The following is a 17,339-nucleotide window of genomic DNA, read 5'->3' as shown; positions in this document are numbered from 1 at the left end:
GTTTTATTTGGTCCTTAAACAAAATGTAAAACAAACAAACAAATAATAATAATAATTTGCATAAATGTCATGTTTATAATTTCCACTGTGCAGAATGAGTGTAGTGTAGAAGGTGTCCAGCAGGGGGCAGAAGACGAGGATCAGGGTTTGAGTTTTTAGTGTGAAACTATGGATTGAGTCAGAAACTGAGCCAGATCTGGTCCACGTGACTTTTAAGGGTTTAATGAAAAATTTCTGATCAGTTTCTAGCACTTGAACCTGAAGGACTCTGGTTGGTCCAGCAGGGGGCGCCAGAGACCAAAACATCCTTAGATTGTTTTTATTATTCTGGTTCTGGTCCTTCATGGGCCTTTTTGGCCCTGTTGCTCCTGACCCTGATGGGCATATTGGACCAGAACTGTAACAGGACTAAACATTGTGTTTTTGTTCTTCACTTCTTGAGAGGAATCGGATTCTCACTGGTCCAGGACCAGGACTAACCTCAGACCATGATCAGTTGTGCATCCCAGACCCGGTCCTGTTTAACCCTGTTGCACCTCGGTCCAGTCCCAGTCCTGGTTTGATCATCTTGAATCTGGTGTTGACGCCAGAACAGATCTCCTGGTCTCAGGATGTAAACAAACCTGTTGGGAAGTGTGAGACATAAATCCATCCTGTTGGACCCGACTCACCGGATGAAACCTGAGACCTCAGGCCTGAGCTGGGGGGGCAGGGCGAGGGGGCTGGGGATTGCCTTCACTGTCACAGCTGTTGTTGTTGATGGTGCGTTTAAGGACAGAGGAGGGCTGGTGGGTCTGTGGGCGCCTGGTAACGTCTCCTCAGGTTAATGATTGAAGATCAGCAGGTCACCTATTGACTGAAGAGACTTTAAACTCAGACACACAGAGGCGCGACCAGCCGGACCCGACCGGTCTGACCGGTCTAATGGGTCTGACTTGGAGGCGGAATGAAGGTTTTCCCACTTGTAACTTTTTAAACTGCTTCTTTTTCTTTTGGCTTCTAGCTGCTCAGCCACATCCAGCCAATCACATTGCTCCTCAATAGACGAGGAGGAGGAGGAGCACCACCTGAATCCTTGCTGTGGAGCACCTGAATCCAACCCTCATCTGTCACAGATCTTAACCCAGAACATTTCTGACTGGTTCTGGGCTTATAGACCCTACACCCGAACCAGGATTACAGACTGAGGTGATTGGGTTCTGTGGCTGGATGGCTGCTGAGGGTGTGGGGGTGTCACCTCCAGATGGGGGTGGGGGTGGATCATCGTCGGCTGCTGCTTCATGGTGACGGTGTGCACGCGTGCAGTGACCAGGTAACACATGCACGTGCACATACACGCACACGTGTTGATCTCAGGGATCCCACACTGAAAATCAAACAGTCCTGGATTCAGCTGGTTCTGGTCCAGGCTGTTGGTTCAGGATCAAACTGCTAGTTCTGGTCTAGACTGCTGGTTCTGGTTCAGACTGCTGGTTCTGGTCCAGGTTTTTGTGGATGAGGCTGAAGTTCAATGACTTTGTTTTATCGATCTCTGGGAGGTGAGAATGTAAACAGGTCAGAGAGGTCGGAACATGGAAACAGAAACCCTGCAGCCACACATCTAGAACTACACACCTGCTACACATCTACTGCATACCTGCTATACACCTGCTACACAGGTGAGTCACCCATGGCAAACAGGTCTGTAGGGGATGGACCAGACAAAGCAGCAGACCCTAACGATGAATAAAAACAATGGATCCAGGTTTCCCTTCCCCGAACATGGGTCACCGGTGCACCCATCTGAATGAATTGAAAATAAACACCTTGTTCAGACATAAGAGTGTCCACATGTGCACTTGGCACCAGGACACTCTAGGCTGCAGTTCGATGATCGACTTTGTAGTCATATCATCGAACTTGTGGCCACATGTCTTGGACAGGAGGAGTCCTATCGGGCCTTTTTGGCCTGTGGGACTCCAGAGGCAGCTGATGGGTATCGGCGGGCTAAGCGGAGCGCAGCTTCGGCTGTCGCTAAGGCAAAAACTCGGGCATGGGAGGAGTTTGGAGAGCCCATGGAGAATAACTTCCGGACAGCTTCGAGGAGATTCTGGTCCACCATCCGGCGGCTCAGGAGGGGAAAGCAGTGCTCTGTCAACACTGTGTACAGTGAGGATGGGGGGCTGCTGACCTCGACTCGGGACGTTGTGAGGCGGTGGGAGGGAATACTTTGAAGGCCTTCTCAATCCCACCAACACGTCTTTCGATGAGGAAGCAGAGTCTGGGATGGCTGGTGCTGGCTCTCCTATCTCTGGGGTTGAGGTCGCTGAGGTGGTTAAAAAGCTCCTTGTGGCAAGGCCCTGGGGGTGGATGAGGTCTGCCCAGAGTTCCTTAAGGGTCTGGATGCTGTAGGGCTGTCTTGGCTGACATGCCTCTGCAGCGTCGCGTGGACATCGGGGACAGTTTCCCTGGACTGGCAGACTGGGATGGTGGTCCCCCGGGGGACCGGAGGGTGTGCTCCAACTACAGGGGGATCACACTCCTCAGCCTCCCCAGTAAGGTCTATTCAGGGGTGCTGAAGAGGAGGGTCCGTCGGATAGTTGAACCTCGGATTGAGGAGGAGCAGTGTGGTTTTCGTCCCGGTTGTGGAACAGTGGACCAGCTCGACACCTTCTTCAGGGTCGTGGAGGGGACATGGGAGTTTGCCCAACCAGTCTACATGTGTTTTGTGGACTTGGAGAGGATGTTCGACCGTGTTCCCCATGGACTCCTGTGGGAGGTACTCCGGGAGTATGGAGTGCTGGACTCGCTTATACGAGCTGTCCGGTCCCTGTACGACCGGTGTCAGAGCTTGGTCCGCATCGCCATCAGTAAATCAGAATTGTTTCCAGTGCGGGTTGGACTTCACCAAGGCTGTCCTCTGTCACAGATTCTGTTCATAACTTTTATGGACAGAATTTCTAGGTGCAGCCGAGGTGTTGAGGGGATCCGGTTCGGTGGCCTCAGGATCGGGTCTCTGCTCTTTGCAGATGATGTGGTTCTGTTGGCTTCATCGGGACGTGATCTTCAGCTCATACTGGAGCGATTCGCAGCCGAGTGTGAAGCGGCTGGGATGAGAATCAGCACCTCCAAATCCGAGACAATGGTCCTCAGCCGGAAAAGGGTGGAGTGTTTTCTCCGGTTCGACAATGAGGTCCTGCCCCAAGTGGAGGAGTTCACGTATCTCGGGGTCTTGTTCACGAGTGAGGGAAGGATGGAGTGAGAGATCGACAGGCGGATCGGTGCGGCATCTGCAGTGATGAGGACTCTGCATTGGGCCTCTGCAAAGAGGGAGCTGAGCCAAAAGGCAAAGCTCTACATTTACCGGTCAATCTACGTTCCTACCCTCACCTATGGTCACGAGCTGTGGGTAGTGACCGAAAGAACAAGATCGTGAATAAGAGGCCAAAATGAGTTTTCTCTGCAGGGTGGCCGGGCTCTCCCTTAGCGATAGGTTGAGAAGCTCGATGATCCAGGAGGGGCTCAGAGTAGAGCCACTGCTCCTCCACATCGAGAGGAGCCAGATGAGGTGGTTTGGGCATCTGGTTAGGATGCCTCCTGGACGCCTCCCTGGTGAGATGTTCCAGGCACGTCCCACCGGAAAGAGGCCCCGGGTAAGACCCAGGACACACTGGACGGACTACATTGCTCGGCTGGCCTGGGAACACCTCTGGATCCCTCCGGATGAGCTGGTGAATGTGGCCGGGAAGAGGGAAGTCTGGGTTTATGATGGATGGATGAATGATGGATGAATGATGGATGGATGGATGGATGGATGGATGAATGATGGATGGATGGATGGATGAATGATGGATGGACGGATGGATGAATGATGGATGGATGAGGGATGGATGGATGGATGGATGGATGGATGGATGGATGAATGATGGATGGATGAATGGATGGATGGATGATGGATGATGGATGGATGGATGGATGGATGGACGGATGGATGGATGATGGATGGATGGATGAATTGAATTGATCCTTACCGGTTTCCCTCTATTTTACTTTTCTAAATAGTTTATTTTTGTCTGTTTTTATTTACTTTTAATCGTGTATTTTTTGCTATAACTTAACTATTTTTTTCTACATTTTCATTAGTATTGCTTTATTTAATTAGAATAATTATAGTTTTTCTTTTTCATTATCTTTTCTTTTTCCTGTATTTATTTAGTTTTTTATATAATAGTAATTAAATTCAGCCGCGAAGGGTTTAATGTTCTTACTGGAGAAATTGGCTCTGAATATCCTGATTGATCTATTGATAAATTGATAAGGTAGATCTGAAGCATCAAAGTAAGGCCACATGGTGGTTTGGTTGGACAGGTTGTTGCATGTGTGACGTGTCCCTGATCTTCATGTTTTATGTCAGCAGTGAAACTTACTGAAAGCATCTGGAGTCAGATCCCAGGAAAATAACAGGATCCAAATAAACAACAAACAACAAACAGCCTCAGAGCAGCTCATGGCTCGACCCGATCAAACACACTTACAGTAACACATGAACCAGGGGTGTAATCATTGACCTTCGGTGGAATAACTTTCTACACGTCTTTGTCCACTATGTCCTCACATGGTAGTCCTCATAAAGATAGATAAAGATCTGCACACTCATTCACAGATTGATGGTAAACAACTTGCTAACAGATGATTTATTCATCTGCAGGACCACGATGGGTTACAGTACATGTGTTGTAGTACAGGTACTCTGCATTTGCTATGAGCAGAATTCCCAAGGAAGCTGCTCTCATTCCCAGATTTTCCCCTTCGATTCTTCAGAAACTGGAAGCACGACTGTCCAATCAGAGAGCAGACAGCTTCCTGTCCTTCCACACTGCTGCAGGCTCTGAGCGGAGTGGATACATTCTGTGCACGGTGATGGTGTTATCAGACAAAACAATGTGCTTCAGTCCAGGTGATGAGCTGGTGTCTCTTTCGCTGTTCAGGAGCGCCAACCCCTCATATGAGGGAACCTGGCGTAGTCACCTAAAGAACACACAGGAGACGTGTTGCTGCTGAGAGGAGGCGCCGTCCTTTTAATTTAACCTCTCATTTCCACCAGGCGCGTGTTAGCCACGTTACGGTGGCGCCGTGGCCTCCGCTGCTACTCCTGGTTCTCCAGCAAATTTACAGAAATTTACAATCTATTTCTGACGGAAGACGCACACAGAATGCCTCAAACTCAGCAGTTCAGATAGCAGCAGACAGGAAATCAGACGCGGGAGTAGTGTAAAAGCGTCCGGTATTTTTCAAAATAAAAGCTCCCATGCATGTTTGTGCTGCTAAACCATGAAAACATTATGTGTTTAACAAGTCAGGGTCAGACGTTCATCCTGGAAGTGGAGAATCACGATTCTCCCCTTCTCCTGTGATTTTGTGATTTTGTAGATCCAGCTAGGTGGACCGCACCTGATACGCTGGATCCACGAGATCACCAAATCACAGGAGAAGAGGAGAATCTTGTGATTCTCCACTTCCAGAAGAAACGTTTTGTTTCCATGATGACGACACCGAGACTTTTACTCTGATCCCGTTTCTGATTTCCTGTCTGAACTTTTCCTGTTTGATGCATTCTGAATGCGTGTGTGTCGCTCCTCCACCCGGTCGCTCCTCCGCCCGGTCACTCCTCCGCTCTGTTGCTATTCCAAGAGGTCTCTACTCCGCCCTGTTGCTCCTCCACCCTGTCTCTCCTCCACCCGGTCGCTTCTCTGCCTTGTTGCTCCTCCACCCAGTCAGTCCTTCGTCCTGTCGCTCCTCCGCCCGATCGCTCCTCCGCCCTGTCTCTCCTCCACCCAGTCGCTCCTTCGCCCTGTCGCTCCTCCGCCTGATCGCTCCTCCGCCCTGTCTCTCCTCCACCCAGTCGCTCCTCCACCCTGTCTCTCCTCTGCCCGGTCGCTTCTCTGCCTGGTTGCTCCTCCGCCCTGTCGCTCCTTTGCCCGGTCACTCCTCCACCCGGTCACACCTCCGCCCTGGCTCTCCTCCGCCCTGTCGCTCCTCCACCCTGTCACTCCTCTGCCCTGTCTTTCTTCTGCCCTGCTGCTCCTCCGCCTGATCGCTCCTCCACCCTGTCTCTCCTCCACCCGGTCGCTTCTCTGCCTTGTCGCTCCTCATCCCTGTCTCTCCTCCACCTGGTCGCTTCGTTGCCTGGTTGCTCCTCCGCCCTGTCTCTCCTTCTCCCTGTGTTTCCTCCACCCGGTCACTCCTCCGCCCTGTCTCTCCTCTACCTTGTGTTTCCTCCACCCGGTCACTCCTCCGCCCTGTCTCTCCTCCACCCGGTCACTCCTCCGCCCTGTCTGTCCTCCACCCGGTCACTCCTTCACCCTGACTCTCCTCCACCCGGTCACTCCTCCGCCCTGTCGCTCCTTTGCCCGGTCGCACCTCTGCCCGGTCACTCCTCCGCCCAGTCACTCCACTGCCTGGTTGCTCCTCTGCCCTGTCGCTCCTCAACCCTGTCACTCCTCCGCCTGGTCGCTCCTCCGCCTGGTAATTCCTCCACCCTGTCACTCCTCCGCCCGGTCGCACCTCTGCCCGGTTGCTCCTCAACACTGTCACTCCTCCGCCCTGTCGCTCCTGCGCCTGGTAACTCCTCCACCCTGTCACTCCTCCGCCCGGTCGCACCTCTGCCCGGTCGCTCCTCAACCCTGTCACTCCTCCGCCCGGTCGCACCTCTGCCCGGTCGCTCCTCAACCCTGTCACTCCTCCGCCCGGTTGCACCTCTGCCCGGTCGCTCCTCAACCCTGTCACTCCTCCGCCCGGTCGCACCTCTGCCCTGTCGCTCCTCCACCCTGTCACTCCTCCGCCCGGTCGCACCTCTGCCCTGTCGCTCCTCAACCCTGTCACTCCTCCGCCTGGTCGCTCCTCCGCCTGGTAACTCCTCCGCCCTGTCACTCCTCCGCCCTGTCTCTCCACCGCCTGGTTGCTCCTCTGCCCTGTCGCTCCTCAACCCTGTCACTCCTCCGCCTGGTAACTCCTCCACCCTGTCACTCCTCCGCCCGGTCGCACCTCTGCCCGGTCGCTCCTCCGCCCGGTCACTCCTCCACCCTTTCGCACCTCTGCCAGGTCGCTCCTCCGCCCGGTCACTCCTCCACCCTTTCACTCCTCCGGCCAGCCTCCGTACGCCGAGGTAACTATTTCAACGGTGCTTGGATTCCAGGGTTCCGCTGTTGCTTTAGGACGACCACCATGGTTCTCCTCCATACACAAGTCCGGCTTGTATGAGGCTGTCGGCCCCCCGGGTAATGGTTGGATGCATCGGAACCCTGTAGATGATACCGTTGCTGGACTCTTGCTCTCCCCCCCTGTAAAATCTTCATCCTCCCGCTCGAGGAGTTGCTGTCAGGAATCCCAGAATCGAAGCATCTTTAAAAGGGTAACTGCGGTGCCTGGAGGCCAGCATGGAGGCCAGCATGGAGGCCGAGCGGCTACCATAACGGCTGGTGGAGGCGGAAGTGACGATTTGCAGAGAGTCTGCAGCACCTGCTGCTTGAGTCATGTTCACTTTGAGACACAATCACACCATCACCCATCTTTAAAACGTATCCTCTCCTTTAAGAACCTGCAGCAGTCTGGAAGGGCAGGAAGCTGTAGGCTCTCTGATGGGACAGTTTGATTAGTCACCATCCAGTCAGATAGAAGTAAACAGACATGGACCACCAGGACCACCGGGGCCACCAGGACCACCAGGACCACATCATCAATGTCCACCCTGCTGCAGGGGATGTTATTTATAAATGAAGGGGATAGAAGATAAAACACAACCTTGGTGGAGCCCCATGTTTAAAACCAATTAACTGGATTTAAAACCATTTAAAGTACCTGTTGTGGTCTGTCCTGTAAAAGTTTTTATTCCATAAAACCAGTGATGATGGTCCTTCACGTCTGAGAGGCAGTGCAGCAGGATGAGTTAAAAACAGACGAGGTCCATAAATAAAATCCTGCAATGTGTACAGACATTTAGGGACGTGTCTAAAGTATGAGACTTGAGTCCTCTACAACACTGGTTCCCAACCTGAGGTGGACCAGTCCTGGGGTCCCACTGGTTCCTAACCACTGGTTCCCAACCCTTGCATGAATGACAGAAAGAAAGGAAGGAAGGAAGGAAGGAAGAAGAAACAAAGAATGAAAATCTATAATTAGAGTTAAATCAATAAATAAAGTGCCTAGTGGGGCTGGATGTCACCTCCGTGGACCACCGTGGGTCCTTGAGCAGTCTGAGACCAGAATGTGTCCCTGTCCACCCGTCCATCCTGCTGTTTCTGTGAACCTGTTAACTTCTCTGTGAAACATTAGTGAGGCTCTGAACAAACACCAGGTGGTCTCATCACCTCCAACTCAGGGAACTCGCGGTGCGTTCAGGAGCGCCCTGTTGCATACAGGCATGTCACCATGCTGTTAGAAACACAAACATAAAATAGAACTAAAATCTATTATTTATTCATTTATTTTAACAGGAGTAACAAAAGGCTGGAAAAGTACCTGGTATAAACCAGAAACACCTGGAGGAGCATTGGACAAATAATCAGGTTACCTGGCAATCTGAGACAAACTGGATCTAAAACTGGAACAACTTCAGAAAAATGTTCCTCAGACTTTGAAGATCCACCATCTACAGTGTAGAACATCATCAGAAGATTCAGAGAATCAGGAGGAATCTCTGTATGCGTGGGACAAGACTGAAGGTCCAAATTGGATGCTGACTGATGAAGATGTTATCAGCCATGTGACCCAGTTTTCCAGGGCTGCTGATAGTTCCAGGTTCTGGATCACCATCTCAGATCCTCCTCTGTGTCTGCAGGTGCATCTCCATCTTCTTCATGGAGTTTCAGGCCCACTTTGGAGCCGACTACTCCTCCACAGCATGGATCCACAGCCTGGTGGACTGCAGCACCATGCTGTTCGGTCAGTACCCTTCGGTCCGGTCCGGTCCGGTCTGAAAGCATGATGCTGAAACTGTCTGTGTGTGCAGCACCTGTGGGCAGCCTGGTGGGGAACCGCTGGTCCTGCAGGGTGGCGGTGATGTCAGGTGGTGTCCTTTCGTCCTGCGGCCTCTTACTCAGCTCCTTCTCCACCAGCCTGGAGCTGCTCTACATCAGCATGGGAGTCCTCACAGGTCAGGAAGTGGACGTCCCCGCTGTCCAAAGCTGCTGTCTGAATTTCCTGATGTCTTAACCAGTCTGGTCTTGCAGGTCTGGGCTTCGCCCTCAGTTACACCCCCACCGTCGCCCTGGTGGGCTGCTACTTCCAGCAGAGGAAGGCGTTGGCGTATGGCATCGCCATGTCGGGCAGCGGCATCGGGACGTTCGTGTTGGCTTCGGTCGTGCAGCTGCTCATCGAGCTGTACTCCTGGAGGGGGGCGCTGCTCATCCTCAGCGCCTTCGTCGCCAACCTGTGCGTCTGTGGGGCGCTGCTGCGACCAATCACGGTGCAGAAGGAGGAGAAAACATGTGAGGACAAACGGAGTCATATGTCATTTCTTCATTTACTCTATCTCTGACCCTAGCAACCATACTCTATCTCCATAGCAACCCCATCATCAGCCTTTTAGTGAAAGTTGATGCTTCAAATTCTGCCGCCTGGCAGCAGCATATCAGCCACCAAAGAACATACGTTTCACTTCTTCTTTCTGATGCAGGTGACACCGAACTCACCGTCAAACCCTCCAACCAATCCAAACACAGCCTTCTGCCATCAGCCAAGCTGTCAGCGCCCCCTTCACTGCCCCTGGAAAACCCCACACCGAGAAGGAGGTGCTTCAGTTCCTGCTTTCTGTCCAGTGAAGAGTACCGGTTCCTGAAGACGCCGGACTTCCTGGGTCTGGCCGCGTCCTTCCTGTTCCTGGCCAGCGGCTGCAGCCTGCCATTCGTCTACCTCGTCCCATATGCTCTAAGTGTAGGCGTCGACCACCAGCACGCGGCCTTCCTCATGTCCATCCTGGGAGTCATCAACATCGTGGGGAACGTCACGTTCGGCTGGCTGACAGACAGAAGGTACGAGTCATCGCTGCATGTCAGAACAGCCAATCAAAGCTGGGGGCTGCAGAACTGAACTATAGACTGGTCCAATCAGGCTGGTTTTTTACTGGACGTGTTCCAGACATGTTCCAGACCTGTTCTAGACACGTTCCAGACATGTTCCAGACATTTTCCATACATGTTCCAGACGTGTTCCAGACGTTTTCCAGACATGTTCCAGACATGTTCCAGACGTGTTCCAGACGTTTTCCAGACATGTTCCAGATGTGTTTCAGACATGTTCCAGACATGTTCCAGATGTGTTTCAGACATGCTCCAGACATGTTTCAGACATGTTCTAGAGATGTTCCAGACATGTTCCAGATGTGTTTCAGACATGTTCCAGACATTTTCCATACATGTTTCAGACGTGTTCCAGCGTGTTCCAGACACATTCCAGACATGTTCTAGGCGTGTTCCAGACATGTTTCAGACATGTTCCAGACGTGCTCCAGACGTTTTCCAGACATGTTCCAGATGTGTTTCAGACATGTTCCAGACATGTTTCAGACATGTTCTAGAGATGTTCCAGACATGTTCCAGATGTGTTTCAGACATGTTCCAGACATTTTCCATACATGTTTCAGACGTGTTCCAGCGTGTTCCAGACACATTCCAGACATGTTCTAGGCGTGTTCCAGACATGTTTCAGACATGTTCCAGACGTGTTCCAGACGTTTTCCAGACATGTTCCAGATGTGTTTCAGACATGCTCCAGACATGTTCCAGACATGTTCCAGACACGTTTCAGACCAGTTCCAGACATGTTCTACACATGTTCCAGACGAGTACCAAATATGTTTCTGATGTGTTGTAGAATTTTCAGATCTGTTTTTGCTCTAGACTTCCTGATATTTCTACAGTATATGCTAATTTGTTTTTAAGATGTGGGCATGGGGCACTCCAGAAAAAAAACAAAAAAACAAAACTTGTTCCAGACATTTTCAACCTCAGCGAGCTGGATCAGAACCTGATCAGGACCAGAAAAGGTGACTTCCTGTTTGTCTCTCAGGTGTCTGAAGCCTCATCGTTTGTCCTGTTACGTCCTGTCGGTGGTGTTGGAGGGTCTCTGCTGCCTCTTCACGCCACTCCTTCGATCATTCACACTCCTTGTCCCATTCGCCATCCTCTATGGCTACTTTGATGGCGCCTACGTGGCACTGATCCCGGTGGTGACATCAGACATCATAGGAGGTCCATACCTGTCCTCAGCGCTGGGCGTGGTTTACTTCCTGCACGCCATCCCGTACCTGATTAGCCCACCAATCGTGGGTGAGATAAAAAAAAAAAAATTAAAGTCTGACTGACATCACTGTGATGTCAGAGTTGACATGCTTCTTCTCCTGCAGGCTGGCTGGTTGACATCACAGAAAGTTACACATCCACTTTCCTTCTCAGTGGCGCCGCCCTGCTGGCCAGCGCGCTCATTGTCTCCACCGTGGCTGGGATTCGTCGCTGCAAGCAGCTGACCACCAAGCGCAGGCTCCTCCCCCTTAGCCTAACTGACCAATCAAACTGCCTCAGCAAAAAGGGGGTCCATAGGGACGTTGCCTCATAGCCAAAGTGGAAACAACCAATCAGATTTAACGATGCCAAAGGCAGCTGGAAGGCAGCTGTCAATCCAAACTTCATGGAAAACTTTATATTAAATCAACGACATTGACACACTGAACTGAAATCAAAAACTCATTGCTTGCTTTTTTTTTTAACTGAACCTTCATCTTGGTCACATGACCAGTTACCAAACAAACAAACGTCACATGAAGGACAAAATACTTGTGTTCTGGTTTTGTGTCTGGTCTGTTCTCTTTGTTTCCTGTTAAATGCACACCTGGTCTCACTTGGTCCACCTGCTCCTCATTTAGTTAGTGCTCCTCCACAGTGTATAAATACCCATTGGCTTCTTTCATTCATCATCATCATCACATCGTTTCCTCTCAGTTCGGTTTGTTTCTTTGTTTTGTATAAGTGGGTAAAAAGGGGCCCTGCAGAAAGTTTAGGGACCACTGAAGTAAAACACTGACCTGCAGCTTATTACTGCTGACATTAGCAGCTAACGTTAAGACCGTGGACTTGTTAAGGATGGTAAAACCGAGACCTCATGAAACATCGAGTCAGCTTTGACACAAAAGCTTGAAATCGTCTCAGTGTGTTGAAATTTTTGACACGGTCAAAGAGCGCCACCTGCTGGCTGTGGGTGTCTGATGCATAAGAGGGAAATCGTGGAGGTTTCCTCTCCGCACGTCTGTCATCCCTGCCTCATCTCTGACTACGTGTTCAATAAAGGACACGGTTTCTATCTTCTTCTGTCCTTCATATAAATGATAAAAGAGGCTGTTAGGTGGGACGGGTTTAGGGAACTAGATTATGGTGTAATTTAAAGTTTTCTTTGTTTGTTTTTTTTTGTTTGTTTTTTTTTGCACTTAAATTTTTATTGAAAAACTTTACAAAAACATGTGTACAATAAAAGTCACAACACTGATAGACTGCCAAATTGTATGTCCAGGTTGACATCCAGTTTCATACAAATAAAATAAAGAAAATCAACCTAAATCAACATAATGACATGGGAGTGCCCTGTGTATGCAGCATCACCCTTGTCTCAAATTAAATCCCATAATTTTGTAATCCATGGTGTCATCTCCTTTTCTTTTATATTTCACCCATTTCCCCCACTTTGAACAAAGGTTCCTCCTGTAGTCTCAGTTTGTGTGTAAATCTGTCCAAGTCAAATATTTCCTCCAGTGCTTGCAGCCATTGCTCCTTTGTAGGCTAGTTTTGTTCCGCTCTCTTGTAATGGTCTTCCTACTGGCTGCTAGTAGCACCTTTACTAGATATCAGTGTTTTCCTCTGTCAAATTCCCAAGATATGACACCAGGCCTGTTCTAGGTAACTCATAACCTAATACTTCCTTTAAAACCGTCCATACTTCTTCCCAGTATTCCTCCAACTTTGGCACTTCCAGAATATGCGTGTGTGGTCCGCCCCTTCCTGTCCACATGACCTCATTTCCTGTTCTGGTACCTCCCTTTTGTCTTGATGGTTATATAAAATCTGATGATGTTCTTCCAGCAGAATTCACTCTTGACCCGATGGTTGTACCCTACAGACATTGTACCAATCCTCCTCTGTTATCTTAGTCCCAAGTTCCCGATCCCAGTTTTCTTTATATACACTGTGGAATTCCCTCCACTCTGCATCACAGCTTTGCATAGCGCTGAGATCACCCTGCCGATCTTCCCCTTATATGCATGTTAATATCTTGATGACTCCATTGGGCTCTGTGGTCTTATCTAATTTTATTTTTATGGCCCTTGTGTAATAATCCCTAGCTTGTAATGATCCGTTTTGTCTATATCAAACTTGGCTCTTAAATTTTGGAAGCTCTGCATTTCTCCTTTGTCTATCATTGTACTTATTGCTGTTCTGCCTTTTCTGACCCACATCCGAAACCCAATATCTTCTCTTCCTGGCTGGAAGTTAGTATCATGTGTTAGCCATCGGAGGATCTTTGTCTCTCTCTAGCTTGTGGCGCCTTATTATTGTAACCAAAATATTTAGGGTAAATTTAGTCATTGGGTCTAACTGGTTTCCCTAACCGTTTTTGTTTCTGGTAACCCCCTAATTTAGTTTCAAAACCCTTCCATATGGCTACGAAGTTCTCGTTGCTCCAGCAAACCACTGCCCTGATCTGTGTGATAATACTCCCTGAGGTTTGGGACTGCCGATGGGTAGATGTAGTGTCAATCTGACCCTGGGTCACCACCCCTGAAATGAACCTGGATATTTCTTTGCCCCATCCTATAACTTGGCTTTGTGGTATAGGTATGGTTAAGGGTTGGTAGAGGTACAGTAGTCTTGGTAACAAGTTCATTTTGACTATTTCTATTCTCTAGCTGAGGTCAAGTGTCTGTGTCGTTTCCTTCTTAATATTCATACTGATCTGTTTATAATTTCTGTTGTACAGTTTGTCGATCCCTTGTAATATTTACCCCTAGGTATTTAATTTTGTCCATGTCCCATTTAGGTTTGTATTTGTCTTGTCTACCCCCCCTTAGGGCTTTACGGTCGGCACCGCGTACGCGAGCCTATACCTGACAATGGGGCGATTTTGCCGTTTTTGGGCCATTTTCGGGCACACTTTCCCGAGCCCCCCGCGGTCGCAGAGCGGCGTGCCTGGCATCCACGCGTACGTCCGGGTCTCCTCTACGCTACGGGAGGTCAGGGCACGCGTACCCCCAGGCGGTGACCCCGAAATAAATCGTCAAAGTGGGGAACGCAAACGCAGTTGCGCGCCTCGTCCGCCAGAGGGCAGGCTTCCGGACCGCCATGCATCCCGGAAAGTGGGTTTCCCCTGGACAGGGGGGGCTGAAATTCACAGGACTCGCTCTTGGGACGCCCACGAACCGGGCCGGCGAGTTTCGTGTCCGTGGGAACACGCGGGGCTCGGAAGCGGACCCTCAAAGTTCGAGTACTCCACCCTATAACGGAACATGGGCCGAGTGTTCCGAGCCGCGGACGGCGGCCTCTGGCGGGGCCGTTTCGGAACCGATCGGGCCGAAACTCGCAGGACACGTGCGGGGGATCTCGCCGGACCTGCCCTGTGATTTTCAGCTCCCTAGAGCAAGGCGTTCGCCAGTAATGGTCCGAAAACCTCTCGGCGGCCATCTTGAAAAGTTCGGCCGTTCCGAGACATTGACGGAAGGAAAGGGGCTATGGCGAGCTCATTTCTGGACAGATTGGTCTGAAATCAGTGTGGCCGTGTGACTGGACCTCCTGGACCCCGTGTGTGGAGTTTCAGCTTTCTACGTGACCGCAGGACTACGCTAGGTCCGTGTACACGAAGTGGACCTAAGGCTGCCATTGTAAAGTCTCAGCCGTGGACACCAGTTTCTGTTGGACATAACGGTGGACATATGTGAACGGATCGATCTGAAATTAAAGTCACACAAGCACGGGGGGATGCTGAACACATATCTGGAGTTTCATCCATTTCTGTCCGGGAGAAATTTATTTATTTGCTCCAACGTGACGGCCGCCATCTTGCGTCAAAGTCATCTCCAAAGTGCATTTAGCGATCTTTTTCTACAGGTCTGATCCTCACCAAACTTCACACACCTGTTGGGAATGGTTCAAGGACCCCAAATATTAATTCCCATCCATTTCGGATCATGTTTGGGGAAGTTATGACCTCTTGTACACGGGTGGGACTTTACATTTAAACGTCAGGTCGAGTTGGTGGACAGCGGCTATAACTCGGTCATTTCTGGACAGATCGGTATGAAATCAGTGTGGCCGTGTGAGTGGACCTCCAGGAGTCTGAATCTGGAGTTTCAGCTTTCTACGTGCACGTACGGCCGAGTTATAATCGTGTCCTTGAACTCGACCTGAGTTTGAATGGCAAGTATCAGACGTGTACACCTGTTTCAAAGTGTCATAACTGGACTGTACTTTGTCCGATTTGTTTCAAACTTGGAGCACTTGTTTGGCCTTCAACGAGGACCTTAAATATTAATTCCCATCCATTTCGGAGCATATTTGGGGAAGTTATGGCCTCTTGTACACGAGTAGGAATTTATTATGGGGCCGTCAGTTGCGGTTCGTGGACAGAGTCTGTTACTCGGTCATTTCTGGACAGATCGGTATGAAATCGGTGTGACAGACTCTTTGGATGTTGGGAAAGATCTGTGAATTTTTTCATAATTTTCTGGCCAGAGGTTTTGCCGTTACAAGTCCCAGTTGTTAGACCGGGGACCAGCGGAAGACGCTGCCCGGGATAGTAGCGCTCTGCAGCGGGTAGAAGGCTGAGTAACGTCGGGACCGCGTCCGGAGGCCACAGCGCAGGCATTTCCGAACGGATCGAGCTGAAATCGGTGTGACAGACTCTTTGGATGTTGGGAAAGATCTGTGAATTTTTACACAATTTTCTGGCCAGCGGTTTTGCCGTTACAAGCCCCAGTTGTTAGACCGGGGACCAGCGGAAGACGCTGGCCGGCATCTGAACGCTCTGCAGCGGGTAGAAGGCTGAGGAACGCTCGGGCCCGCTTCAGAGACCACAGCGCAGGCATTTCTGCACGGATCGAGCCTGAAATCGGTGTGACAGACTCTTTGGATGTTGGGGAAGGCCTGTCATTTTTGTCATAATTTTCTGACTGGCGGTTTTGCCGTTACAAGCCCGACTTGGTCGACCGGGGACCAGCGGAGGAGGCTGGCCGGCATGAGAGCACTGTGCAGCGGGTAGAAGGCTGAGGAACGCTCGGGCCCGCTTCAGAGACCACAGCGCAGGCATTTCTGCACGGATCGAGCTGAAATCGGTGTGACAGACTCTTTGGATGTTGGGGAAGGCCTGTCATTTTTGTCATAATTTTCTGACTGGCGGTTTTGCCGTTACAAGCCCGACTTGGTCGACCGGGGACCAGCGGAGGAGGCTGGCCGGCATGAGAGCACTGTGCAGCGGGTAGAAGGCTGAGGAACGCTCGGGCCCGCTTCAGAGACCACAGCGCAGGCATTTCTGCACGGATCGAGCTGAAATCGGTGTGACAGACTCTTTGGATGTTGGGGAAGGCCTGTCATTTTTGTCATAATTTTCTGACCGGCGGTTTTGCCGTTACAAGCCCGACTTGGTCGACCGGGGACCAGCGGAGGAGGCTGGCCGGCATCAGAGCACTGTGCAGCGGGTAGAAGGCTGAGGAATGCTCGGGCCCGCTTCAGAGACCACAGCGCAGGCATTTCTGCACGGATCGAGCTGATATTGATATCACACACTCAGGGGTCTCAACTGAATCAGCCTATCAAGTTTCAGCCTCCTGGGACCATGTTTGACCAAGTTACAGCCCGTGTCCATCCACCTGGAACTGTAAGCCCAATGTCCAGTTCCAGGTGGAGGACACGGGCTGTAACTTGGTCATTCATGGTCCCAGGAGGCTGAAACTCGCTAGGTCGGACTCAGGAGAGTCCCCTGAGTGTGTGGATATCAGTTTCAGCACGATATCTTAAGAAATGACCGAGTTACAGCCCGTGTCCATCCACCTGGAACTGTAAGCCAATGTGCAGTTCCAGGTGGAGGACACGGGCCAGAACCGGCTCATATCTCCACGGATCGAGCTGAAATCAGTGTCACACAAGCACGGGGGGTTTGGGAACATAAATCTGGAGTTTCATCCATTTCTGTCCAGGAGAAATTTATTTATTTGATCGAACGTGACGGCCTCCATCTTGCATTAAAGTCATCTCCAAAGTGCATTTAACGATCTTTTTCTGCTGGTCTGATCCTCACCAAACTTCACACACTTGTTGGGAATAGTTCAA

At 50.6% G+C, this 17,339-nt stretch overlaps 1 protein-coding gene across 2 annotated transcripts; it reads left to right on the top strand.

Moving 5' to 3' along the window:
* Window positions 1-817: 817 nt before the first annotated feature.
* Window positions 818-13,224, top strand: slc16a12b (solute carrier family 16 member 12b). 2 transcript variants are annotated; one of them, XM_041974427.1, is made up of 7 exons: window positions 818-1,312; window positions 8,816-8,919; window positions 8,987-9,130; window positions 9,207-9,464; window positions 9,653-10,007; window positions 11,044-11,303; window positions 11,381-13,224. In XM_041974427.1, exons 1-7 carry the CDS (start codon window positions 1,281-1,283, stop codon window positions 11,587-11,589), a joined length of 1,362 nt encoding a protein of 453 aa, XP_041830361.1. In that variant the 5' UTR covers window positions 818-1,280; the 3' UTR covers window positions 11,590-13,224. The 2 variants fall into 2 exon arrangements, with proteins under 2 accessions (XP_041830361.1, XP_041830363.1); XM_041974429.1 differs by lacking the exon at window positions 818-1,312 and adding an exon at window positions 3,693-3,710.
* The last annotated feature ends 4,115 nt before the right edge of the window (window positions 13,225-17,339 follow it).

The sequence above is a fragment of the Melanotaenia boesemani genome, chromosome 21 (assembly GCF_017639745.1).
Source record: "Melanotaenia boesemani isolate fMelBoe1 chromosome 21, fMelBoe1.pri, whole genome shotgun sequence".
Taxonomy (NCBI): domain Eukaryota; kingdom Metazoa; phylum Chordata; class Actinopteri; order Atheriniformes; family Melanotaeniidae; genus Melanotaenia; species Melanotaenia boesemani.
This window is presented reverse-complemented; position numbering and strand designations above follow the sequence as displayed.

Excerpts from the sequence above, each read along its gene's own strand:
- slc16a12b (XM_041974427.1), top strand. The coding sequence starts at position 1,281 with ATGGTGACGGTGTGCACGCGTGCAGTGACCAG. Across the intron at positions 8,920-8,986 it reads CTGCAGCACCATGCTGTTCG|CACCTGTGGGCAGCCTGGTG; the intron begins GTCAGTACCCTT and ends CTGTGTGTGCAG. Across the intron at positions 11,304-11,380 it reads GATTAGCCCACCAATCGTGG|GCTGGCTGGTTGACATCACA; the intron begins GTGAGATAAAAA and ends CTTCTCCTGCAG.